Here is a 26,503-nt window from a genome sequence, read left to right on the forward strand (position 1 = left end):
GAAGTTTGTGAATCCAGGGAAAGATGAAAAATGTTTTCATCTCAGCCAGAGAGTTCTCTGCTGTATGATTCTCTACATTCAGGTTGAATGGCCTCCTTGCTACACCGAGACGTGCCTGCCTCTGCCATGTGAGCGCAGACCCCCTGGAGGCGTGCACTCACCTCATCTCATGTTCATCCATCCACAGCCCTCACATACAGATTATATCTCTCGTCTCTTTGGCTATCGCTGCAGTTGATGTCATTTTGGCACCAAATGGAAAGTAATCATATGAAATATGATCAAACCAAAGTGTTCTGGAAAAGCAGTTAATTTAAGCACTACATTTTTGTAAAGTTTGTTAATCTAACTGCATTTCCTTTTTGCAAAGAAAATGATATTCCATGTATGAGCTCATTAAGAAAATGATATTATTTCAACCATAATGTGACATTTCTGGCTACACTGTATACGATGGAAACACCCTCCTGTGTTAATACTTCAGTTATCAGCAGAGAGCTCATAGCTCCGGGCGCTACTTCACACACTGTTGCACTTGTCATGCGTCATCCACACCTTGTGCACCAGTCTTGCCGGCAGGTATTTTTCTTTCATTTTCTGCTCCAGTCTGGTTAACAAGAAACACAGGTCAACTGCTTTAAAATCTAACTCAACCTGCAGAAAAAACAAACAAACACCTGATCACCTGCAAAGAGACTTCCAACACGGATTGGGATTCTTCTCATTCATAAATTGTAACCAAAACCAAGAGTGTATATATCTACATGGCTGACAATACAATGAAACTGTGCTGGTAGCTTTCTTATCAAACAACAGATTTCTGATACCTTATCCTTAAAATCAGTTGTTCCCAAGCATCAGGGTCAGGTTGTATTATTTAACAAGATAGAAGCCAAACTAGAAACATTTTGCTACAAAAAGAATATGGATTTTTCCAGAATTTGCTAGTTTTCTAATAAACTACTGAATGATTTTGCCTCCCTGCGCCTCAAGAAATAACATTTTAGGATACATTTTTGGTACAAATGGTAGAACCTGCACAGAAATAAGTCAGACAGGTTAGGAACCAACTGCTTTAGTGTAACATAACAAAAGGCCAATATAAAGAAGGTATCCACAACAAGTGAAAATACTTTCTTTTACATGTTTATCCTCATCTCCAGAAGGTTTTGAGCTTCCCTGTTTCATTGTCACCTTCCTCTACACCCTCTCCTCATATCAATCACAGCTTTGCCACCTCAGCATGGTCTGCTTCTCTTTCCAAAAAGCAACAAGAAATAAAAGGATCAAAGGCTAAGACAACACCCTCCTCCCTACCCGTTCAGGCACAGTTCCTCCCTGTTGCCAATAACTCTGCCCTTTACCTCCCAAATGGTTGCCATGACCCTCCTTCCAACACACCGTCACCACTGCTGATGAGACAACAAATACAGCGATCCAGATAATAAACAAGTCCTACATAAATCCGACATCAGTGCTATGTTAGCTTGTCTTGTACATTGTAAGAGCAGAGCAAAACCTGTGTAAGCCTTCGTCTTACTGATCTCAAACAACTGGTTGAGTAATGATTATTATCAGAAAAGTAATCAACAACTACTTTGATAATTAATCATTAGTCATTTTCTAAGAAAATATACAGAATATTCCCTATACTCAGAGAGGATTTGCTGATTTTCTGTCTCATGTGACATTAAATTGAGTAAATATTTTTAAACTTTTGGTCAAAGTATTCAATGTTCTGCTAGATCTGAAAAGGGGGGATAATGAACTGCATGCACTTTTTGTTTCACCAGGATGCACAGTTGATGCAGTAATTCATGGAAAAGGTAACATGTACATTATCAGATGACATAGGTACAAACTCTGTTGCTATGGCAACCTACTGACCACAGTATAAGACAGTCTACAGAGAGATGAAAAGGATAAGGGAACAAAATCATCGGCGGCCCTCCCCAGAGTGCTGAGATTTGGGGCCAGGCTTTGCTGAGATTTGCTCCATCCACATTGTTATTTATACGCCGAGCAGGGCAGGAGTAAAGCTGCAGAGAGCGGGGGAGGGAGAATTATGCAGAGAGAGAAATCTACTGTAATGTTGGAGATAGTGGGAATACTGCAGCTCACTGTCAATCAAATTTACTGTGAGGATTAATTCTCCAAAAAAAGAACAAAACACTGAGGAAGGTCAGAGGCATTCAAAGGACAGTAAATAACGGAGCATCGTTTCACAAATCAACCCGTCATGTCTTCTTCTTCCGTTGATGTTACAAAAACAACCCGGCTATCAATCGTTCAAGCTGGATCTGTCAACAGGTGGTTCCACCTCACAAATCTTCTTTTGCACATTTCCGTCTCTCTCACGCTCGCTCTCTGGGGGTGGGGGTGGGTGGGTAGGGGGATTCCTTAGGGTCCGGTTCCACCTCTGCTAACACAAATTGGAAACATGACCCACCTGAAGGAAAACTAGAGCAGCAGAACCTGACGGCAACCTCACTCTCACAACTCTTCACGGTAAAAACCTCAACGACAACCCGTTTCTGAGCTGAACCTGACATCAAATTGTTGACTGAAGCTGCCAAACACCACAGAATAAAACAGTGAATCAGCAGGAAAAAAGATGCACACGCAGACACGCTGCCCTCATCAGTAGCTCTCAATCAAAGGCGATCCATCTATTCTGTCTGGCAGATCTCTGAAAGGGACTCTGCTGCCAACAGTCTGGATGATTATCAGGAGAAAATGAGCAGCAATAACGCGGCTTCTCAAATTTACACAACTGGGTGCAACTTAACAACCCACCAACAAGTCTTCTGCTTAACCAAGGTTGACTGGCAGAGGGTTCAAAAGAGAGCATGGTCAACATGAGTTAAGGGATAAATTCCTGTTGAGGACAGGGTTTGGCTTTGGCTCCTTCCTGCTAACAGCAGCGACTGGGTGCCGCTCAGTCCAACCAAAATGTTACACCTCAGACACAAACACAAGAGCATGAGAAACGAGGCCCCATGTCATGTAGTAAGGGGTGGTGAGTGTGCGAATGCACTGCAAAACAAATAAAACATGGTGGCTGAAATGCCGTTGTTTTCAGATATATTTTACAATTAAGCCTATTGTAGGTTCACATAGAAACCCATATTGCTTAAAATGCCACATATAGGAACAATTGCATCCATCACTACAGCAAATAGATGGGACAGATATATATCCAGTGACTCTACTTTACATTTAAATAATGACACGCTGTTCAGATCTAATGAGGCAGAATTTTACCTATGATTGATGCTACAAGCAATGAATATCAAACAGAGCTGAAACCATTAGTAGGTTCAACTTGAAAATGAATCTGCAATGACTTTGAAAACTGCTAATTCTGCTAAAATACCAAAAGACAGTACAGGCTCTAGGGCTGGGAAATAATAAATATGATGATTTATCATCTTTCAATGGAACCATATCCTGGTTAAATCAAATATCACAATATCATGATACACAATTACGTTGTCTAAATTGATAATAACATGCACATACTAACTCAAATGTATTTTGCACTAAAGTTCTTAACAAAATGAGAAATGAATTCACACAACTAAAAGAAAACTGTTCAGTTTGCTATGTGGTGATATATATTATTGAGATATGAAATGACCAATATAATTATTAAAGATGTGGGCAAGGCCCTAAGCTCCAGCTTCTTAATTGTGAAATGTGCTGCTTTTCTTTCACATCTTTAATATGAAACTGAACATCATTGAGTTTTTACTGTTGGTCGTTTAAAAGAAGCAATTTGAAGATGACACCTTCAGCCCTGAGAAATTCAAATGACCCTTTTATAGACAAAATAACAATTAATTGAGGATATAACAAGCAGATTATTCATTAGTGAAAATTATTGGAAGTTGCAGTCCTAATATCAAATATAGTTTATTCTAAGTATTATGTGAGGGCCAGGCCATTACACATGTTTAGTCTGAAACCAGTGCAGTACCAGTCAAATGTTAGGACACACCTTTTCAACAATTCATTATTACCATTTTCTACATTGTATATTTAAAAAAAGTATTAGCAAAGCAAAATATGTATTATATTTTAGATTCTTCAAAGTAGCCACATTTTGCCTTGATGACACTTTGCCAGCTTCACACGGAAAGCTTCTCAAACAGTCTGGAGGGAGTTCACCATAAGCCAGTGCGTAAAGTTGACATCCAAACATCTTCCTCAGGAAAACAAAAGCTATTGTTGTTTTAGAGAATTACAAAAAACCCAATGCCTCTTCATTAAAGGAAGTGCGACACTGCTGTGGGTGAAAAGACATCCTTTAAGTTAAGGATTCCTCGAGTATTTAGGATTAGTGATGTGAAAAGGACTGCTCCTTTGCGCACAGGCTCATCGTCCCTGTGTGCTTGCATTAACAAGTCCAGGTGTCCGAAATAGATTATTATAAGCATACAATATAAAAACTGTGGAATGCTAGTGTCCTTGTTTGAATAATATGACGAAATTAAGCGACATGTGACACACAAGAGTGGCAGGTGCTGCTAGATGCTTAAATTTCACCCATCTTACATCAGACAACTGAAACTGAAGCCCAATGCCTCTTAAACATATATTAAAAACATGTCAATGCTTTGTTTGAATTTAAATTAAAAAAAAACATCTTATTCTAGGTCATAACGACGCCGATAAACTGCCTCCATCAGATGTAAAAACCCCAACTTACCAGTGGACTCGGGCAGAGATGGAGGTTATCACAGCGCCTTCTTACGGTGGCAACAATCCGGCGAGCTGATCTCACACTCCGGACATCTCTCTTCAGTCAGTCCGCTCTCACAGAGGCCCAGCAGGAGGGCGAGAGTCCAGGTAGCCGGAGACCAACCACGACACACAACAACATAATGTGAAAGTCAACAGAAATACGAGCCATCAGTTCATCCGCCTGCTTCTACACCGGGCAGCCTCTGTATGAGGAGTTATCAGTGCCACGCAGATGATGCATGTATAAAGACAGGCAGGGATGCAGGCAGGGATGATAAAGACAGGCAGGGATGCATGTATAAAGACAGGCAGGGATGCATGTATAAAGACAGGCAGGGATGCATGTATAAAGACAGGCAGGGATGCATGTATAAAGACAGGCAGGGATGCATGTATAAAGACAGGCAGGGATGCATGTATAAAGACAGGCAGCGCCCCGTTCATTCCTACGAAAGCTGTTCAATGGCATGAAACAAAATAAGTAGCAGTATAGAAATCAGATGCATGGTTTATAGTATACTAAAGACTTGCCCCAACTCTGAGCACCTTTAAAACAAGACTGAAGACTTTTATGTTTGCTATAGCTTTCTGCTAAATCTTAAATACATTGCACTTTCTAAAAAGCTTTTTTAACTTTGCCTTTATTTTCTATTTTAATACTAAAATGCCTTTTTCTATTTTACCCATTTCTTTGCATATGTTTTTCTTTTACTTATCTATTATTTTATTTTATTGTATGACAATGTTTATATGTGAAGCACTTTGAGTCTGCCTTGTGTATGAAAAGTGCTATATAAATAAAGTTGCCTTGCCTTGCCTATACTCGCCTTCATTTCAGAGGGGAATATGGAATTTTTTCTTCACTACATTTATCTGGACAGGTGGCCCACATATGCTCACTTTATAAAATATGATACTGTTCTATATTAAACTTACAGTAAATGAAGTTATTAAAATATGCTCTACCTCCCAGCAGCAGTCACATTAAAATGCTGCTGACATGTTTAACATTCTCATTTATCTAATCATATAACTTTGTGAAATATATCATTCTTTCAAAGTATTTATAATGTAATGCTCTACATGCATTTAGTTTTTAATACATTTGTAGTTTCACTGAAATCTTGAATGTATGATGATGTTAAATTGTATTTTTATTTTTATTTACAGAGCTACTTTTACTTATGTGAAGGCGACTTCTTCCACCACTGGTAAGCATCTTAACAAAACTATAAAATGCTTACAACATATATCAGCATCATAACATGCAACAGCTGATGGGTCACTCACCACTAAAGGTACGCTCCCCATCGTCATCCAGCTTTGGATTCATGTTTTAAAACCATGGCTGTAGACTAAAGCACGGGACAGGTAATACTGCAGGTAGGGTGGTAAACTTCTACTTACGTTGTCCACAAAGTTGTTAATTAAACAGCTTTTCAAACGTTAACCTCACACTGTCCTTCACTCACTGCAGCCAAAGAGCAGCCTTTCCTTTTTTTTTTGCTGCATTGACTATATAAATGAATGAGAATCAAAATCCCTCTGTGACATAAATGTGAGTTTCACATGTTCCAGAACATCAAACTTCAGATAATCATTGTAAAATAAATACATTCACATTGGGTCTGCAATTGAATATGCTGCTACTGGAAGATGATTATGCAGATTATATCTATATTTTTTACTTTTGTTTCAAGATTATTTGAATCTGATGAATTTACTTAACATAGGTGAGTGACTATTAGCATGTTTAAGATAGACAATTCTGCTGCCTCACTCTCACACAAATCTTTATCTCTCTCTTTCTCTCTGGCATCACTTACTCCTCATACAGATTTGGTGGGGGGGATAATGCACCTCCCCAGAGCACATTGCCAAAAACTGTAGGTGAGAATCAACTACGAAACAAACAAACCTCATGTCTGGTTGAAGAATCATCATAGCTTGGCTGAAATGCAATTTTTATGGCTTTCACAATTCTGTCTCTTTCCAAACAAGAGACCATTGGTTTTCCTTAAAATGTTTCGGATGCTTTTTTTCAGAAGTGAGTGGAGGAAAATCTCTACAGCAGGGCTGTAGCTAGTATTTTAGAAAAACAGGGGTCATGAGTCCAAGCCCACCCACCTAAACAATTTTTGATTAGCTACCAACCATACTAAGTATTTTCAAATTTATTCATTTATTTAACTGTTATATTTTACATCATGGTCTAATTGTTGTTTCAAAGCCTTACATTACATTACATTACATTACAGTCATTTAGCAGACGCTTTTATCCAAAGCGACTTACAGGAAGTGTATTCAACATAGGTATTCAAGAGAACTACTAGTCACCAGAAGTCATAAGTGCATCTCCTTTCTTAAACAAGCATCTTAAAGCATAAACCAGAGCAAAAGTATAGTGCAGAGGCAAATTACTATGAAAACAATAATTGCAACAGACTAATACGAATATAATAAGTGCTACAAACTACTACAATGTTTGCTGAGAACGACAGTTGGTCGTCCAGGGTCACACCCAGATTCCTCACAGTCCGAGTTGGCGTCACTACGGCATCATCAATGGTGATGGACAGGTCTCGGTGCGGGCAGCCCTTCCCCGGGAGGAACAGTAGCTCGGTTTTGTCCAGGTTGAGCTTCAGGTGGTGTGTCGCCATCCACTTCGAGATGTCAGCCAAGCACGCAGCAATGCGTGCCTCCACTTCCTCCCGGTGACACCCAAGTACTCTCTACACTAATAAGTCTGTAATTCAAGTAGATAATACCAAACCACATTTAATTCATTAATTTTTTCATTTTTAAACTGTCTATAACAAATCCAAACCAGCCTTAAAAACCCCACAACATATGCAATATCATGTGAATAGACCTCCAAATTCCAAGGACATGATGTTGGTGTTCTTAATGATACAGCCCTGCTTATCAGTTAGATTCTTCTTTGAAATAAATCCCATTATACATTTACTTTCTGACAGATAAATTAGCTGTGATAGATTGATAAGTATGTGGAACGTTACTTTAACAGAGAAAAGTTTAAACTAGAGACCATATTGCAATGGGACCACACCAGCAGCATTGCTAAAGTGGGCCAGGGGCATAAAGTTGGTGGACCAATGGCCCATTCCCCATTTCCTACCCAGCATTCATACCCTGGACTTCCTACTTCTGGCGCCCTTACTCGGACCCCACCCATCTTCGAACTCATTTTGATCTCAATACACACGTTGGTTTCATGACTGCATCTTGCATGGTTGTGACGCTATCATGGTCAAAATATCTGTCCACAGACAGACAGATATATAAAGAAAAATAAACACCTGGCAAGGTACTAAAATTGTCCATGTATGCAGTTCAACAACCTGTTGTTAAAACACCAACCCTCACTGACACTCTGTGTTATTTGCAATATAAACCTAGAGGTTTTTTTTCAAACCTTTTAGTTCACAGACAGCTGAACCTGATCCAGTAGCTACACATACAACACTTTATTTGAATGCCTGCAGGGACCTATTGGATCATATTGCAGGTCTTGAACCTATAAAACCGAAAGTGCAAACTCAGAGTTGGAGATGCAATAAACAATGTCACACCCCAAAGTGGCAATATTTTTCCATTTCAGTTGTTACCTAATTTTTTCACGCACAATCAAATGCGCACATTACCAATTTAAATGTTGCCCTGACATGATGGGCTACAGGCGGATATGGAAAACAAATATACTGTCTGTCATATAGGTCTGTTATTTCAAATCTCATTATGCCCTGCCCTGGAGAAAACGGCTTGATATCCCTGCAGACCTCGGGACTCGTAGACGTTTCCACCATCTATATGGCCACAATGTGAGACCTTTAAGACGGCAGCTGGGCTCTCTGTGCAGCCCTTTGTGCATATATCCGTGTACAAAACCATAATTAGACATGCCTTCAAAAGTCAATCCTATTTCAAAGGGCTCCTGGGGGAGATATTACACTATCCATAAACCCGTGGCCCCTGCCTCAGAGTCACTCCTAATTACGTTGCAAATTTAATCAACTGGAAACAAACAACAGCAGAACCAGGCAGTGCAAACTGGTAGAAAGGTGATTGTCTGCACAGCGAAGGAAAAAAACTTGACACTGATTTTTTTCTGACCATGTACTTAAAATGCTAGGCAACAGAGATAAGAGCTAATGTTGATTGAAATTCACCTAATGAGCCGAGAAAAATGCTGACGAAATGAACGAGGGAAAAAAAACCCTAGATATTTAAGAAGTGGCTACCTTGAATTTGAACAGTGAAATGTGAGCAAAAGATCGATAAGATGAATGGAGGGATAAGAATGAGAAAGATAGAGCTGCAGGCTGGATACACAACGAATGGGGTTCAGAGTGAAATGTCAGATGAGTCAGAGGCATTCTGGGAAGACGCTCCTGTTTAATATGGCTGCCATGGAGGCTCAGAATTTACAATGACACCATCACCGTTATAACAAGCACCTGAAGCCACGTTCTGACAGAGCTGTCTGCTCTGAATGAAGCGGGTAGTGACATTGATTAACCCTGAGCGCCTGTTACACAGAATAACCGATAGGCTCGACAGTGTAGACGGTGCCACAGTGATTTAACCGTAAAATCCTCGGAACATCTCTCATACATACTGACACTCAATAACCTGTTCTGTTCAGTATGGGCACTTTCTTATAGGCAGCAGAGATCCGTCTATCCCCACAGTAAATTATTGCCACAGCAATCCCATTCAGGCTGCTTAAGAAAAAAAACATTGAGGGAGAATGCTGAAGATGACGGCAAGTACAAACGCAAAAAGACACAAGTGGTGTCTGGAAATATTGGCACAAACTAAGAGTCAAGATGAGAAGTGTCGTCAGCTAATAAGTTGATGGATGATTATCCCTGAGAAAGTAAACCAATGACGCACTGTAAATCTCCAGGATGATCCCAGCTGGCTTGTAACACTAGATACGTTTATTTCCGTCTGAGCTGATGTGTGTGGCTGACAGGCCGATGGCTGGTAAGATGAGGAGAGTGGAAAGTGTTTTCTGGTCAGCAGCGGTGGAGATGCTAAACCAGGCGAGCAGGAGTGAGGAGGAAAGAGGGAGGGCGAGATGGGGGTCTAAATAAAGTCGCTGCTGATCCCACAGGTGCCCCCATGGCTCCAGCTGTGACGGCGGTAAATAGACAGGGGATCTAAGTGTTTGCTGTGGCAACACGTGACAGCAGCGAGGTGGCTGAGCGCAGCGTGGAGCCTCCCCGTCGCTCTGATCAGTAATGCTCTGACATCAAACAAGAGCATTTGCTGCTGTGCAAAAGGAACGAGACCTGTGAGACACACACACACACACACACACACACACACACACACACACACACACACACACACACACACACACACACACACACACACACACACACACACACACACACACACACACACACACACACACACACACACACACACACACACACAGTTACCATCCATTCACGGTGAGGGAATAAAACACAGTGGAGGAATCTTTTCCCTCTAGTATGTCTTACTGAGTGCTGAATGGCTTGCCTTTATTTGCTCCCTTTCTCCCATGTTAGTGAGACAGTGAGAAAAAGCACGTACACAGACGGGTGGGGGGACGAGGGGAGGCTCTGGTTAGTCACGACTCCTCTGCCCAGCAAAGAGCACGAGCAACAGGGCGAATGTCTGTTCCCTGCCTCTGTTCCCACAGACCTGGTTGCCAAGGTAACCTCTTGTGTTGATGGGTTCACCACTACCTAGCAATAATGGCAAATTAAGCAGGGCGCGTGGCTCGTATAGTGTTTGTCCTTTTTAAAGAGGGTTACAACAACACAGAGCAAAGATGTGGGAGACATCTTTTACACTTTTGCCCTGAATAGCAGCAACTGTAAAAATCAATAACACCAGCAGAGAAGCTTTTCTGAGGAGATGTTGCTTTCTCCTCTTTAATTTCTAAAAACACAGCAGCATATTTTCGCTTTTCTTATAAAAAAATAATAGACTGAGAGACTATGTCTATCTAAATACTGTCACCATGCAAATCATTATATAGCGATATAATTGAGGACAAATTAACATATCTTAATTGAGATCACATCATTACCTCTGGATCTTGTTTGCCATCTCCGTGTTCTTTAGGATTAAAAAAAAAGATGATGGAAAATAATTAATCCTGATTAACTCATGTGATCCTGATTGTTTATCTTTCTTGTAAAATGTGCTTTTTTATTAACTAAAGATAAAATCATTATAACAGACTATATATACCACTTCTATAACCTACAAAGGCCAAAAAGCAAGCAACAAAGATAACACACACCAATAACAACTAGAGAAATGTAAAACCTAAACAATCAAAAATACTTACAAACAACGACCTGTCCTTAATTGATGCCATCTTTTGTAATTATTCAGTTCCCACTGCCTATTTGTAATTACAAAATAATGACAAGCGAATAAAAAGCATCAAAAGTACTTTTGAAATCTTTGACTTCATAAAGAAATGTTGTTTTATGCCAATAGCAGAACAGTGTTTCAGGCAAGCGGGCTTCCTCTCCTTAAATCACCAAGTATTATTGGTTGTGTGCACATAAACAGCCACAAGACAATATATCCAAAATATAAGCATCATATACTCCATATCATCATTACAAAACATTGTTTAACCACTATTTGAACATATTTTATGCAATCTAAGAGTCCTGGTAATTAAATAATGAATTTGTGTAAAATAATGAATTTATTTATATGATCCTAATCATCTATCTTGAAAAATGTGCACCAGTTTTAAAAATAGCACACCAAGAATACAAGTTTTCAAACCATCAGAGTGCGTTTAAGTCTTTCTCTCCGTATGTGATGTTAATATGACCACCATCGATACACAAGTTGCCTCTGAGAAGAAGTAAGCATCAACCTTCGCAGGGAGTCTGAGACCAGCAGAGAGCAGGAGGCATATAGAGGAGACAGCGTCTGAGAAGGAGTGTGTGTGGGCGGGTTGAGAAATGTTGCATCTGCGAACACATGCAGAGCGTTGACACTAACATCTGCTCCATCTGCTGCCCCTGCCACTACAGCACAGACTCCACGGTGACAGAGAGAGGGCCATGCTACAACATGTGCTGGGTGAAACAGGTGAGGAGTTTGCTCAGCTTGACTGGCAACCTAAGACATATTCTGTATGGTGAAAAAATATGCAACCAGTGCAGCGTAAAAAAGGCTAATTAACTTGTGACTTGATTATCTTTTATTTTACTGCACTTGAAAAATGTCTGAAAAACACATCCTGTCATCTGCCAGTGTTGTCTGTATTTACATCCTTCTCCTTGAGACAGAGAGACAAAGCGAGTCACAGACTGAGACGCACACGTCCTTCAAGTAATAAATAAAGCCGTCGCATCTAACGTAACACTCAGTACAACCTGGCCCTCACAGCTGCAGAAGCTGAACTCTATGTGGTAAAAAAAAAGATCTCAAGCAAGAGCTTGTGCAAAGCATACACTGAGACATAAATGTTCTCTGGACAATGATGGATAGATCTAGGTAAAAAAAAATAGAGAGCTGTATAGAAAATTAAAAAAAACAATTAGAGAAATGCTTGAAAACTCAAGCAGCACTTGTAGTACCAAGAACAATATAATTGTGGACCAAAGCTGGGCTTAATCAACTCTGATTAATCAACAAATGGGATTGGTCAAATGCACCATGACTAGATAATAAACTCATCCATAGACACGTGTTTCTGTCGCTGTGCTCAGTCACTATTGGATGTGGTCTTCCTGCTGTGACTTTGCTATTGGATGGCTGCTGTGAATTTATTTATATTTATATATATATATATATATATATATATATATATATATATATATATATATATAGTTTGATGCCTTTATCTTTTTCTTCATTTTTTTCTGTTAATATTTAATGATGTCCCTCAACCTGAAATGTATCAGTCTCACCTTAAATGTACTCTTAATTGTAGATGTTTTGCTAGTTTGACCCTATAAACTGTCTTTTCAATGCACTTTGCAAGTAAGTGAAGTTGGGACAGATATGCCTCTACTATAAATGTGCTGTGACACATAATCAAGCAAGATGAAGATATCGCATTATATATACCAGTTTTTAAACTACGTTTTGGCTTCATCGTCGGCTATTTGGACGAGTTCTCAGTGACATTTGGTCATCTGCTTTTACGCAGACCGAACACCAACTGCCACTATTTGCAGCAATAAGAAGGCAAGCTTTAAAAAGAAAAAAAAGGGAGAGGACAGATCAAAGTCTAGGTTGTTAAGGCTTTCAGTAACAACGTTAAGTGTGACACGAGGAAATGAGCAGATGTGAAAGGAGTAATTCATCTCTGCTACTTCTCGTTTATTGAGGAGCAATGATTTAATAAGATACAAGGAGGCATAAAAAAAGTTCTGCATTTCTTATCCTTCACATCCTCCTAAATTCAGATCCTATCCCTGAACTTTAGTATTTGGCTCAGATGTTCGACAGTCCGTAATCATCAAAGGTTGAATCTACTGTTATAATCAGGCTGTTAGCTGAGGTTGATGCTGCGGCTGCTCAGATAAGCCTAACGGAGGCTGATGGCCTCCTGTCGGTGTTAGATTCATCACGGTTCTCCCACGTCGCACCGTTCAAATGTGTACAGATGGAGACAGAGAGGATCGAGACACTGATGCCACTAACTGCCTGTGTCACTGTGTAGCATTATTCAAAAATCAGCTCAGCGAGGATCAGGGTACATTTTATGACTCTACATCGGGATCTATAGTATACATAATCTGGAAACCTGTAGCAGCAATTCATGGACAGGAATACATGATAAATGACCTTTTACTACTTGTTATTGTATTTAAAATCGTTGTTAGAGCTACTGATAAACTTGATATATATTGTGAGTTCATAAAGTTGTTTGTCGGGCGTCAAGGATGATCCATATCCATTACCTCTCCTGCTTGCTTCTATAAACAACATTGAGAGCATTAAAAAAATGTTTTAATGATTTTGCAAAAGAAGTTTGCTTTATAAACACATGTTCCAAGAGGTTTCTTAATATTATTTTTTTGTTTGATTAGTAAAGTTTATGAGCAGTTGATGATTTCCAGAGACATTTTCTTGATAGAACTGCTCCAGTAAAAGTAAATATATTATAGAAAAATTTTGTCCACCATGAATGTTGAATTGTATGTTCGCCTGCAGAAAATTTCATGATAGCTGATTATTGACTGAAAGACCGTCCGATTATAATTTGAATTAAATGGAATAAATTAATTAGAAGGTACATTACATTACATTACATTACAGGCATTTAGCAGAGGTACCAATTGAACAGTCTCTGCTTCCCCTATAATTAGTGCAAAATTACAGCGTTCTTTACACAAAACGTCCTTTTGATTTACCGTTACAAAGAAATTAATCTAGAGTAAGTTATGGGAAACTATGGGGCCTGTAAAATAAGGTGTCACTAGACATGTTCGTCAAAGCAAAAAAATAAAAAAATCAGCATATGCATACATTGTTTTTTCATAAACATTTTATGACAGGAGAAATAAATACATCCTCATTTAGCATGAGCCCCTGTTCTTCTGACAGAGAATGATATGAGAATTGCCATTTTAATACATTTTAGACTCAAAAACATTACCAGACCTTACAAATGTTACAAAATTTCAAAAGGAGCAGCAACAATCTGAACATCTAACATTACACAGCATAACAATGTTACAAGATTAGAAAAACATGAACCACTAACCACAATCCATTCTCCTTTGTGGTCAAAGGAAAGGTTCCTAGGCCTTAGTGATGTAGCCCTCCTTGATTAGGAAATCATAGATTTTGCGCGTCTTGTTGACATCGATCTTGATCAGCGCTCTGGCCTGTGCCAGCCTAAGCCCACCCTGCCGTCTGCACTCGTTCAGCAAGGCCTGCTTGTATTCCAGGTAGGCCCCCGGCACCAGCCGCACAACCTGGCATAACTACACGCACAAAACAAATACAAAGGAGTAAGAGACATTTAAAAACATGTACAATGTCTAATTTAAGGCTCAGTATCCTTAAATAGGCTCCACCAAGTTGGTCCAGACTGATTTCGTCCAGACTGAAATCTAAATAACTATTGTCGTGATTTAAAGTTTGTGTTCATTTTGTCATTATCCCCAAAGGAGTAACAATACTGACTTTTGGTGATCCTCTGACTTTTCAATTAGCGCCATCTGTAGGTCATAATTTGAATAAGTCCAATACTTCGGTTTATGACCAAAAAACTGCTAATGTAAGCATGCTGACACACCAAACTAGGATGGTGAACATGGTAAACATCATACCTGCAACACACCAGCATGTTAGCATTGTCATTGTGAGCATGTTGGTATACTGATGTTAGCATTTAGCTCTTTGTGCAGCCTTGCAGAGCTGCTAGCATGGCTGTGGACAGGTGGAAATTTTCCATGCACAGCTAACTATGACCTTAGTTAAACCACCGGACTACACAATAAACCTCTGTTAACATGTCTCCACCTATTATTTGAATGATCCTCCCTAAAATGCATGTGGTATAAGATTCTTGCCTCGCATATGATTGTGGCTGTTCAGTACAAGTGTAAACAATTTAGCAGTTTTGGAAGTATCTGGGCAACACATTAAACAACCATCTTGATTTGGAGCATACTTAAGTCTTTCTGTATGAGCCTTTAGGCACAGATATGGGAGAGTCGTACCTCTTTCTCCCGCTCGTTGAGTTTCTCTGTCCCAGGCAACCCAGTCAGATTAAGAGGAGGGGCGCTCCGCCTTCCTGTTGCTGTGGAGCAGAAATTCAACAACAGTTAAACAGACATTTGCAGCACCCCAGTGTTGGTCCGCCCTACAAATAACATAACAGCAGGCTGACAACATGCAGTTAATTCCTCTGCTTGGAGGCGACAGGGAATTGGGGGAAGTAAATTGTGTAAATATAGCTGCATGGGAATGTGCTTCCTATTTGTGCTCTAGAGGTTAAGGAAAGGCAGCTAATTTAAAAGGGAAAAACAGCAAAAAAGAGATGCATGTAGGGGCCGATTTTTCGAGTGTATTTATGGAGGAGCGTCTGCATTAATGTGACTGTGCCTGGGGCCATGCCAAGGAGGCAGATAGGAGGGAGCACAGACGGAAAGGTGGAGAAACAAGCTGCATACCTGACACTGTGATCGTTGTGACAGCTGGAGTGATGCCAGCATCTCTGTAATCAGAAAGTCAAGTGTTAGCATCTCTACAAACCTATTTATACACACCCACGTCCCACTTACACACAGCTTTTCTGGGCTTTGTTCACTATTCTCTACAGTCACTTGGATCATCATCCAAAAAACATGAATCATCGCATTCAAGATTTTTTTAAAGGTGGAATAATTAGAGGATCTTGGATACCACCCAAAGAGCAACGATCATTAAAAAAGACCAAAAATACCGAAGAGACTGAGGTTTAAGTAGGAAGCACAGCACCATAAACGTCTGCTCTGTTAGGCTCCGAACGGCTGTGTGTGAGTGTGATGACGGAGGTGGGCGTCTCCAAGGAGTGCGACTTGAGCAGCCCTTCTACTTCACACTGGATAACGAGCAGAAAGTCTCACATTGCAGCCTGTTTGCTGAGCCACTGCTGGCAGGCTCTGCCATCCTGGATGTACTGCAGCACGTCGCACAACATGGTCCGCTTCCGACGCTCCTCCTCCCGCATTCGCTTCGCCCGCTCATACACCTTGGCACCTAAGAGTAAGTTACACAAAAAGGTCAGCAGAGACATCAATGGGTTCAGGTTAGGGATTAATACTCGGAAAGTGACGATGGGCAGTCTCCAGGTGAGACTCGGTTTTTAATGATTAAGTAAGACTTATCATTTACTGAAATCATTCATTATGTAAAAGGGGATATTTAAGTATTTAATAATTCTGTCAGCAATTCTCTGTTATCATTCCAAGTGTAGCTGTTATAGCAGCTCAATAAAATATTCAGTTTCTTTGTGTGCCATGCAACAACACACTAGCCAAACATTATAGTACCCCAAAATGATTCAAAGACCTGATTCACTGCACTGTTGGTGCAATGGAAACATTTTGAAGCCAAACTCCAAATAAAGACATCCACTCAAATCTGAATATGAATACATTTCCCCCGCTTACTCATGAAACTTTTAAAATGAAGATTTGTTGAACAGAGGAGTGAAAAGGTCAAACTAAACTCACTGCAGAAAGATTTGATCCCTGCCTTTCTGTACTCCTGCAGCCTGCGGATCTCTCTCCTCAGCTCGAACTCCACTGCAAGAAAAGAGAGATGAAGGCAACTCTGAAGAGACTCTTACAAAGACAGTTATTTGAACTCTGTCTTTAACAACCCAAGCTTAAGTCTCAACACTTCATCCCACACTATGAATAAGCATTTTTGCATCACTCAGTTTCATACAAAGAGTTACATACAAATTCAAATCCTTCAATATTCATACATGTTGTTGACCAATAAAGACAAAATTTCAAATTTAAAGTTGAGATTGTGGTAAACATGGTTATTGGATTACTGGAGCAGACGGTTAGCTTAGCTTAGCAGAAAGACTGGAAACAAGGGAACACAGGGTTGTTTATGTTTATGTTAACCCTCGATTTGCAAAACTCTCACGAGATGGTTGAGGAAAGGCATTGACTTTGAAAGGCTGAGGATAGGACATGTCATTGGGCAGTGAGTCTCACGATAAAGCAGATGTAGGGTTAGGGTTGAACAGCTTAATAGTCAGTTTTAGCTTGTTTAGCTGTCTGTCCAACAACTTTTATGTTTGGGTTCACTCTCACTGCTCTCCAAGCTTTGTTTTCTGTCGCAGCAGGCGGCAAAAAAGCTCTGGAAACACAACTGTACACTACTTCCTCAGCACCAAACTACAGACACAGTTAGAGACTAGCTGGTAAACAAAGTAGAGCATTTTGCAGCTAAAGACCCAGATATTTCCCTCAGGAGTTGGTAGAGACCAAGGGTTATTGGACTTTCCTTTATCAGGTGGAAACACAAACAAAGCCTCAAATTGTTTTCGCGGCCCACAGTTGTCAAAGAAATTCAATTATTGCAGTTTTATAGAACTGTATATTAAACACCAAAATGGAAAAACAACAATTTGCCATTTCCCAGGGGTGGCTGTATGTCCCAGACTATCTATTGGCAGTGATCAGTAACTTCCTGGAGTCTCCGCTGACTGCCTGGCAACTGCTGAGAGCCAAGAAATAGTTCAGCACTTAAACATCCTTTAATCTGCGAATTGTTTATAGGTTTACAGATGGAGGTATGCAAATTTAGTTAGTGTTTTACAGACCCAAGGCAGTCTTTATGCTATGCTAATCAGCTGGTGGCTGATGCCTTATACTTAATGGACAGATATACGAGTGGTATCAATCTTTCATCTAACTCTCCCCCAGAAATCAAACAGGCATAGAATTTTCACTTCTACAAACAGAATAAAGAGCATAAAAACAGAATAAAGAGCCCTCTTCACCATCTTCAAAACTCCAATTGAAAGAATATCTTCCTAAAAAAACTGAGTTTCAGAAATTTGGAGAATCTACAACAAGGGAAGCTGTTCTGGTCATAGTGGAATAACATCTTATTAAGACACTTCATGTTGGTTTTCCCTTTAATTTGTCAACCCTTTCTACATAAACATATACTGGGAATCTAAAACAAAAGGGGCATTCTGACATTATCGTCCAACAGAAATAACATCCTTTGAGGCCACAATAAACTAGTAATGCCGAGGCACTTTGGAAAGGACTGGTTAAATGAATTCTGTGTTTGTGACTCTTAGAGCCTATCCATGTTTACTCAGCCAGATACTAACGTGCATGACTTTCAATGAATTTGTCGTGTTCAATTGGTCCGACCACTCTGGCAAATCGTCTCATGACATCATACAGCTCCTGCACCTCCTTTGGGTAACATCGCTCCAGCACTGAAAGAGAGACGGAGAAGAGAAGTGTGTGGGCAGAAGATACAAACAAATATAACAGAGAAATATGAAAGAAAAATCCACCCCCTTAGATACTTTTACACATCAATGGTTGATGTGATTGTTTTGTGCATTTGAGGAAGAAATGCAGTAATTTAGTTTATTTTTGTTTGCCTGATTTCCGACAAACTGCACTGTCTACTTCATCAACAGCTCTGATTCAACAATGGATTTATTTATATGCATGTAAATAATATATATATATAGTATACATTATCAAATTCATTCTGTGGCTGCACTGCAGAATTATGCTGTGAAACTGCCGTGTGGGGATTTACAGAAACGATTGTATGGATCTGTAAATGTTATTTTCCTCCTGGCATCATTGCACACTATGCACTGTACAAATAACATATCAAAAAAAACTTTACTTCCTTGGTAAACTCTTTTGTATATATTGTTGTTGCAGCAACGGCTATTGACTATCAGATAGCTTTTGCATGCTGGTTTATGACGCACCAGACGGCGCAACGCAGGGCTGCTTTTCGACTGACAGACTCACTCTTTCTGAACAGCAAAAATACGCAATTCTCGCTAACCTTTTAACAAGACTAAGTCTCCTAAGTCTCTGAAAGGCTGTAATTAGGTAGTGGTGTTTTGAGCTAAATATCAACATGCTAACATGCTGACGCTAAGCAGCTAAGCAGGTTCAAACCCTGCTTATTTGCGTTTTTAATTCAGTTTTGTTTTAGATTTTTTTTTTCTCCTTTTACTAATTCAGAGCCTGGTTTAAGAGCACAACAAGGACATCTATTAAACCATCAGATCAAGCAACCTTGCTGCATTAAAAAGCAACTCGTAACCCATCATTTAACTCTATACTCATGCAAACATACAAACTTTCTGAAGAGCTTGTTGTGTTCGTCTCAAAGTGTTGCTGAGAAACAGACAGGTGTCAAAGACAGAGAGAAAAGCTGTTGTGTGGGCGTGAGAGAAGTGGTTGTGTGTGTGTGTGTGTGTGTGTGTGTGTGTGTGTGTGTGTGTGTGTGTGTGTGTGTGTGTGTCTGTTTCAAGTTCCTTCATCAGGATCCTGCACACAAGTGCTAATTAGCAGCTGGTATCTCAGGCCAAACACATGAAGTCATGCTTTTTAACAGTGGACACATGGAACAATGTTGTCTCTCAGGAGACACTAACAACGGATTTCTGTGTGGTTGCAAACAAACACTGACTCTTAACAAAACAACAACTATTCTAACTATTTGAACTATTCTGACTGTATTGTTTTACATCATTTATTGTATGTATTATGTTTTGTCCTTTCTGTGGACCCCAGGAAGATAAGCGGCTGCCAAGGCATCAGCTAATGGGGATCCAGTTAATAAACAATAAACAATAAACAACACAAGACTTGAACCATTTAATGTAAAAAGCCCATACATGACATTAGAGAGACAACTGCCCTGAAAACAATAAAGGTGGTCAATCTGCCTCGGGCACTTACTGAGACATGATACTGTTGAGCCTCCCGGGCTCGGATACTGCCTCCATTATTGCATGTGACACACACATGAACACACATACACACCGTAACGGCACACAGTCTTTGACAGTCTCCATGACAACCAGTCTGCAGCTCTACAGCTACTCTGAGTTCCCCTTTGTCTTGAAAGACTGGGGAGATAAGGGAATGGAGGGAGGAAACAAGCGAGGAGGGCTAACTGGAGGCTGGAGGATGCATAAATAAAACATGAGGGCAGAACTCTTCAACTCACAAACCACAGGCAATTTCACAGAGCCACACGTGGAGATGTAACGATGGGCGGTGTGGTCGTACGTAGTTAAAAAGAAAAAATAGAGACTTTCCCCATCTGTCTGACCTCTGGTGTAAAAACCCAAAAGATGCAAAGAATTACATTACTGAGCTCGCAGCTGAAATCCAACCTTTGACAGGTGGATCAATAAAAGAAGACCCCTGCATTTCAGTCATTATGGCAGCAGTGCTCACCGCACAGGGATCTAATCGCAGTGAAGCAATCATGCCGATGCACATTGGCAAACAGACTATTTGCAGCCTCGATCATAAAAATGAACTCCATCAGATGCCATACTTATGCTCCCCGAGGGAACACAGAGGTTAACTGTGGTTATTACGCTGTAGTTGTTTGCATGCATCCATAGAAACCCTCAGCAGCGATTTGGCTGCTAGATATCAGATTCCTCCCTGAGTTGCTAAGAATACTGTCACAGTCAAGCTAGTGGGAGTTTCACAAGAGGACTTACTCTGGAATTTCCGCAGGTTAATCAGTCCGTGGTCTCGGATAACCCTGCAGGAAATCAAGATGTAGATTTATTAATATGCAAGTTAATGTTTTGATTGCTCTATTTCTTCAACATTAAGCTTGGCATTTGAACATATGCAATTATCTTGGCTGGTTTAGTCTATAAAGTAATCATAGCATTGAAAACCCAATAAATACACCTGTCTTGTACACAGCAGCTAGGTGAAACTTGTTCTACAACGGGAAAGAGGAGAGAACTAGGAAACACATGACTCCCCAGCCAGACATGCCATACCACCGTGCTTGGGGAGCACAAACTCGTTAGAGTTGATTTAGTGATGGATCCATTACAGCAAGGATTGACTGTGGATGTCCAAGAATGACAGCTAAAAGGTTGAAGGTGGGGAAGAGCTCTAGAAAGAGTACAAACTGACTAACACCTTCAAATGAAATTTTTTTACGTCATAGAAAACTTACAAGGCAATAAGGGGCTGCAACTACCGATTACTTTAATCCCTCCTCCTTAAACTGTTTTTTTTTTTGGTTTGTCCAAAACCTATGCTTATTAATCAGAATAAGAAGCTGTTTATTGCCAAGTACTATAATGCAAGGAATTTGGCTCGGTGATCTATTGGTAAACTCAGTTGCCACTTTATTAGGTACACTTAGCAAAACCTTTTGCATTCTAATACAACAGTCTGTTGATAATAATCCTCCTACCTTCATGAAGCTTATAATGTTCACTTTTTGATAGAGGTGTTGATTTAACCAATCTGTACAATCGTTTGGAAGGATGTAGTTTTCGGTGCTATTAAGCTCCAACATGTATGACTGGCAGGTGTTTCTATTATTTAGGCTACCCTTATTGATATAAATGTAATGCTCATTCTAGTTGACAATCAAAACAGTTGGTCATTTTTTCAACTAATTGTTTCAGCTCTGAAGAAAATGTACATTAGAGCAAAAGTGTCATATAAAGTCACTAAAGGTGTTTTTAGAGTCTTTCTGAAATCCAAATGGGGTTTCAGAATTTCCAAACTTTCCTGCAGTGAGAATGCTGTCTTTACCTGCCAAACACTTGGATAAATGTCAGTTTGGCATGCACAGAATTCACTGGAAAACACAACTTTTCCCCATTCCCAAAAATACTCAAGGTTTGAATAGAAATAAACCTTAACAGGAGGGTAGCGTGTGTTAAGAGTCTTTTGACACTTCGCCATGCTATGCTTTTGCCAGCATAATGAACACCTGTGACATGGGACCTTTTCAGCTTGCACCAAAATGACTCCCTGTAGCTTGAAATGAGAGCCTGTAAAAAATGCTTAAATATGCAATTAGAATCACTCTGCTGAACAATTCCAGTCTCACAGGACTTGTGCTAATAACAAAATAATAAAGTTTAGCAATTGAATTTGAATTCATTAATATTAAGAAGGTACAGATAGGGGTTCAAAATTGTTTGCCTTGTAAATTTTAATTTGGTATGAAATGAATTCATTCAACCAGAAAGCATAAAAAGAATCTGTAGGGAATGAGGCTTAAAGAGGTCAATGTAGAAGCTTAAAGTGCCATCTACTGACAGACATGAGTCATTACATGAAGACAAATATATCAGTATTGATTATTCATCATTTAATGGAGAAAAGAATGACCTACTTTTTCCTTCGCTGTCTCTCTCTTAGTCTTGAATGATAAATATCAACAACTGAAAGCTTGAGTGCTGAAATTAAAGAATACACATGAGTAAAAGTTGTAGTTAACACCATCTTCAATTTACAAAATGAACAACAATTCCATAAAAAAAAAAAATCTATTTAGATTCTACACACCACGTAGGATGTCCGAGTCATCATCCACAAAGTCGATGTCTTTCAAATCCCATTCTGCATAGTTGTCAAACTCCTAGCAGGACAGTGAGAAATCATGTGTTTTGTATTTCATAGTAAGCAAATGAATCAATGATTCCAGGTAAGGGCTCATATTCGAAAACAAGTTATGAGTGATAGCAAACGCTGGGATACAACAATAAGAGCATGAGTCACTGTTTCAATATAACGAATTAGCAATGAGCCATCTAGCGGCCGGTTCACATAGATGATAAATAAACAGGACGCATGTATCCCCTCACCTCCATGAAGTCTGCTCTGGCAGGCATGTATCCAGCCATATCTCGAGACAGCACAGAGTCAAATGTAGGCCGAGGAGGATCATCAGTGGCTGTAAAATCAGAGCAATATCGTATATGCACAATAAAATGTTATCATTTTGTTTGCATTTTGTATGAAAACGAAGAAATCTGCCTCCTGCAAACTCCTTCCAAGACTTTGAATACTTATAGCAGTCGTAAGAAATATCAGAAATATGAAGAGTTCCCCTCTCTGCTGCGTGAACATGACAGCAAAATGTTTGTCGAGCGTTGTGACAGATGGAGACCTTGGGACCTCTAGAAACTGAGAAAGTTCCTGACTCACCAACTCCTTCTGTCCAACTGCTATGTTAGTATCAGACTTCAAGTTTGTCTCTCTTCAGTTACTTAATCATTCAGCTGGATGCTCTGAAGGCCCTTAATCAATGCTACTATCATTTTCAAAACTTAATCCAAAAAGTTTAATCTTAAAACATACAGAGCTAATGGCTGAGAGGTATCGTATTCTTGCTGTAACATTAGTGAAGACAACAAAGAAGAATCAGATAATGTGAATACTGACGTTTGAAAGGAATAGCGCCCTCAGCAAAGCGCGAGTCTTTTGTTTTCCGGAGGCTGAGCAAGGTGGAGGAGAAGAGCGGGTTATGAATGAAATTCTTCATATAGTGGCTCTCGCATTCCTCCTTGGTTTTAGTGCGCATCTGATATGCCACATCCTGCCTGCAGGTGAGAAATGGCACAAACAAAAATTGTTAGTGTGCAACAATAGCTTGAAGAAAAAGTATATGACTAAATCCACCAGGTTGTAAATATTCTATGCATATCACGCAGTACAGTACAGTGTTGTCGAAATATATTTTAGTCATCAAAATAATAACTGCGAAGGCCTTTCACTCAATGTTTCAAAGAATGGAATCAAGACCACTCAATCCTTGTTTTATTCAAAAGCCTATCCCGCTCTACAGACTTATTGTACTTGTACAGCATTTGTTCAAAGACCAATTTCATGATGAAAAGTCTCGAAGCATTATTATTAGTTAGTTTTCAGCCAATAGCTTTTTTTATAGCAATAGATTTTGAAAATTTCACACTCAAGCCTTCAAGCCAAACATTTGATATTCCATGTCATTAAACAGCTGTAGTTGCAGTCATGCTATTGCTTACCAATACATGGTGTCGCAGCATTTACTGGTGCGCATGAATTCACATATACAAAATGAATAAGCAACTTTTGACTTACTCATCAAGTAACGTGATGTCTATATTCAAGTGGTTTTCTTTATATGGTGAAATATTTAACATTACGTCAAACAACTAATAATATAAAGTACCAATCTTAAAAGTCAGTCACAGTTACTCTACACATTTTCAGTCTAATAAAAAGGAAAATATGAGGGAAGAACGTAATATCCAGACAATAATGGATTGTTAGGTAAAGATATCTTTCTGCCTCACTAAGCCTTCATCTCGGCATCAACACTATTGACCAAGAAACTAACTTACAAGCTACAAATGACAAAGCACTCACCAGTTTCCAAAGCCACAGTCCATGACTGCCTCCAACAGGGCCATCTCTTCCTGTGCCGTCCACCCAGGCTCCAGCACAGGGAAGTCTGAAGTCTGTATTGGGAGCAAAGAGTAATGATAAATATGTTATATGTGTGAGGAGAGTGTCTGAATGTGCGAAACAATTTTTTTTAAAGTTTACTCACCATGATTTCATATTTGTGATCACTCTCATGCTTCTTGTATTCAAATCCTTTGGTGAAACACTGAAATAAAAAATAAGAAAACCGTTTAATTTCAGTGTGTAATTAAACACGAGCACTAATAACATTTGGCACATGCTCACCTGGAGGCAGAGTAAAAAAGGCGAGGGTCCACATTCTGCACACTTGATGTAAGGCTCAGTTAGATAGGATGAGCAACCTCTGCATGGTGGTTTATCAAAAGGATCATCTGAAATGAACATAATTAGTCATCAATCACTGTCGATTAACAAGACAAGTATTAGCTATTATGCAAAACTAATCACTTAAAAACTAGACAGGGCAAACTAAAGTTGAAGCCAGCCAATGCTAATCTTCGGCTGTAAACAAACCACTGCATAAACCGGTCACATTAGCCTTAATGCTAGCTGTGCTAACGCTTCTTTTACAGCTTAACTAGTAAGGTTAAACTATATCAACATCACAGTTATCGTGTCTGCAAGTTGTCCAATAGGTAACCACGAGATAGGTTGTTTTGAGCAACAACAGCTATTCAAAGACTGACAAATGTGTCGAAATGTAAATATAGCTATATGTGCTAATGCTAGCAAAGCAATGCAGTGAAGCTTTTGCAATTATCCACAAATAACCTACAGAGGAGCGACACGTTCAGAGAACACTACAGCTATAATAACTTAGCTATAATACTAATAATTAAGTGACTTACTTCCAAAGGATGCCAGGCGGTCCATAAGACAACAGTTTTAATAAACCTAATACCACAAAGATTAGTTTTTTCTTCTTCTTCTTCTTCTTTTCAGGTTAAAGGTAGCTGGTGTCCTCAGTGGTGCATTACTGCCATCTTCTGGAAGATGTGAAATATGCCGTTCAGATTGAACCTATTCTTAATTTAGTCATTAGCTCCCTTCTCTATTTCTGCCCCTTTTTCTCCTCACAGTACCAACTCTATTTTAAATTGAATGTAAATGGCTAGTTTAAGTCAAGTTTCTTTATTGTCATATTGTCATATTAACAATTGACATACAGTACCAGTCAAACATTTGGACACACCTTCTCATTCAATGGTTTTTCTTTATTTAAATGTTTTTCTACATTGTAGATTAATATTAAAAACATCCAAACTATGAAGGAACACATATGGAATTATGTGGTAAACAAACAAATGCTCAACAAACCAGAATATGTTTTATATTTTAGATTCTTCAAAGTAGTTGAATGAGAAGGTGTGTCCAAACTTTTGACTGGTACTGTATATTACAGTGAAGCAGTTGCTGTAAAATACAAAGCTTAGTTCTCAGGCTAACTCCAACAATGCTCATACAAATACATAGCAATAAAAAGAAAACCTTGGAGGAAAAAATATCATCTAAAACCTAAAACGGTGCGTAAATTAAATAAGTTATAGCATTAAAAAAAAATATATAATAATATGAAATAAAACAATATATGTGTTTGTGTGTGGTAGACAGGTGTACAGTATTTACAAAATAAATCAACTGTAATGTAAACTGGTTGTGCAGTTATGTAGTAAATGTATTTACATAATCAGAACCTAAGATAGTAATAAATGCACCTGACTTAATACTGAACAGAACAGAAATTGACTCACTATATATTAGAACATCGTTTG

The 26,503-nt window shown here is 39.3% G+C and overlaps 1 protein-coding gene across 1 annotated transcript; it reads right to left on the bottom strand.

Annotated features, from left to right (window-relative positions):
• Positions 1-14,210: 14,210 nt before the first annotated feature.
• Positions 14,211-25,667, bottom strand: tada2a (transcriptional adaptor 2A). The gene is made up of 15 exons (XM_054627160.1): positions 25,580-25,667; positions 24,996-25,102; positions 24,856-24,915; positions 24,672-24,763; positions 23,706-23,863; positions 23,126-23,214; positions 22,827-22,899; positions 22,654-22,717; positions 20,999-21,042; positions 18,608-18,718; positions 16,977-17,048; positions 16,368-16,500; positions 15,933-15,976; positions 15,480-15,559; positions 14,211-14,738 (listed from the first exon to the last, which is right to left on the bottom strand). Exons 1-15 carry the CDS (start codon positions 25,602-25,604, stop codon positions 14,553-14,555), a joined length of 1,338 nt encoding a protein of 445 aa, XP_054483135.1. The 5' UTR covers positions 25,605-25,667; the 3' UTR covers positions 14,211-14,552.
• Between the last annotated feature and the right edge of the window lie 836 nt (positions 25,668-26,503).

Source organism: Anoplopoma fimbria, chromosome 1, assembly GCF_027596085.1.
Source record: "Anoplopoma fimbria isolate UVic2021 breed Golden Eagle Sablefish chromosome 1, Afim_UVic_2022, whole genome shotgun sequence".
Taxonomy (NCBI): domain Eukaryota; kingdom Metazoa; phylum Chordata; class Actinopteri; order Perciformes; family Anoplopomatidae; genus Anoplopoma; species Anoplopoma fimbria.

Excerpts from the sequence above, each read along its gene's own strand:
- tada2a (XM_054627160.1), bottom strand. The coding sequence starts at position 25,604 with ATGGACCGCCTGGCATCCTTTGGAA. Across the intron at positions 25,103-25,579 it reads CCGCCTGGCATCCTTTGGAA|ATGATCCTTTTGATAAACCA; the intron begins GTAAGTCACTTA and ends TGTTCATTTCAG. Across the intron at positions 14,739-15,479 it reads TCAACGAGCGGGAGAAAGAG|TTATGCCAGGTTGTGCGGCT; the intron begins GTACGACTCTCC and ends TTGTGCGTGTAG.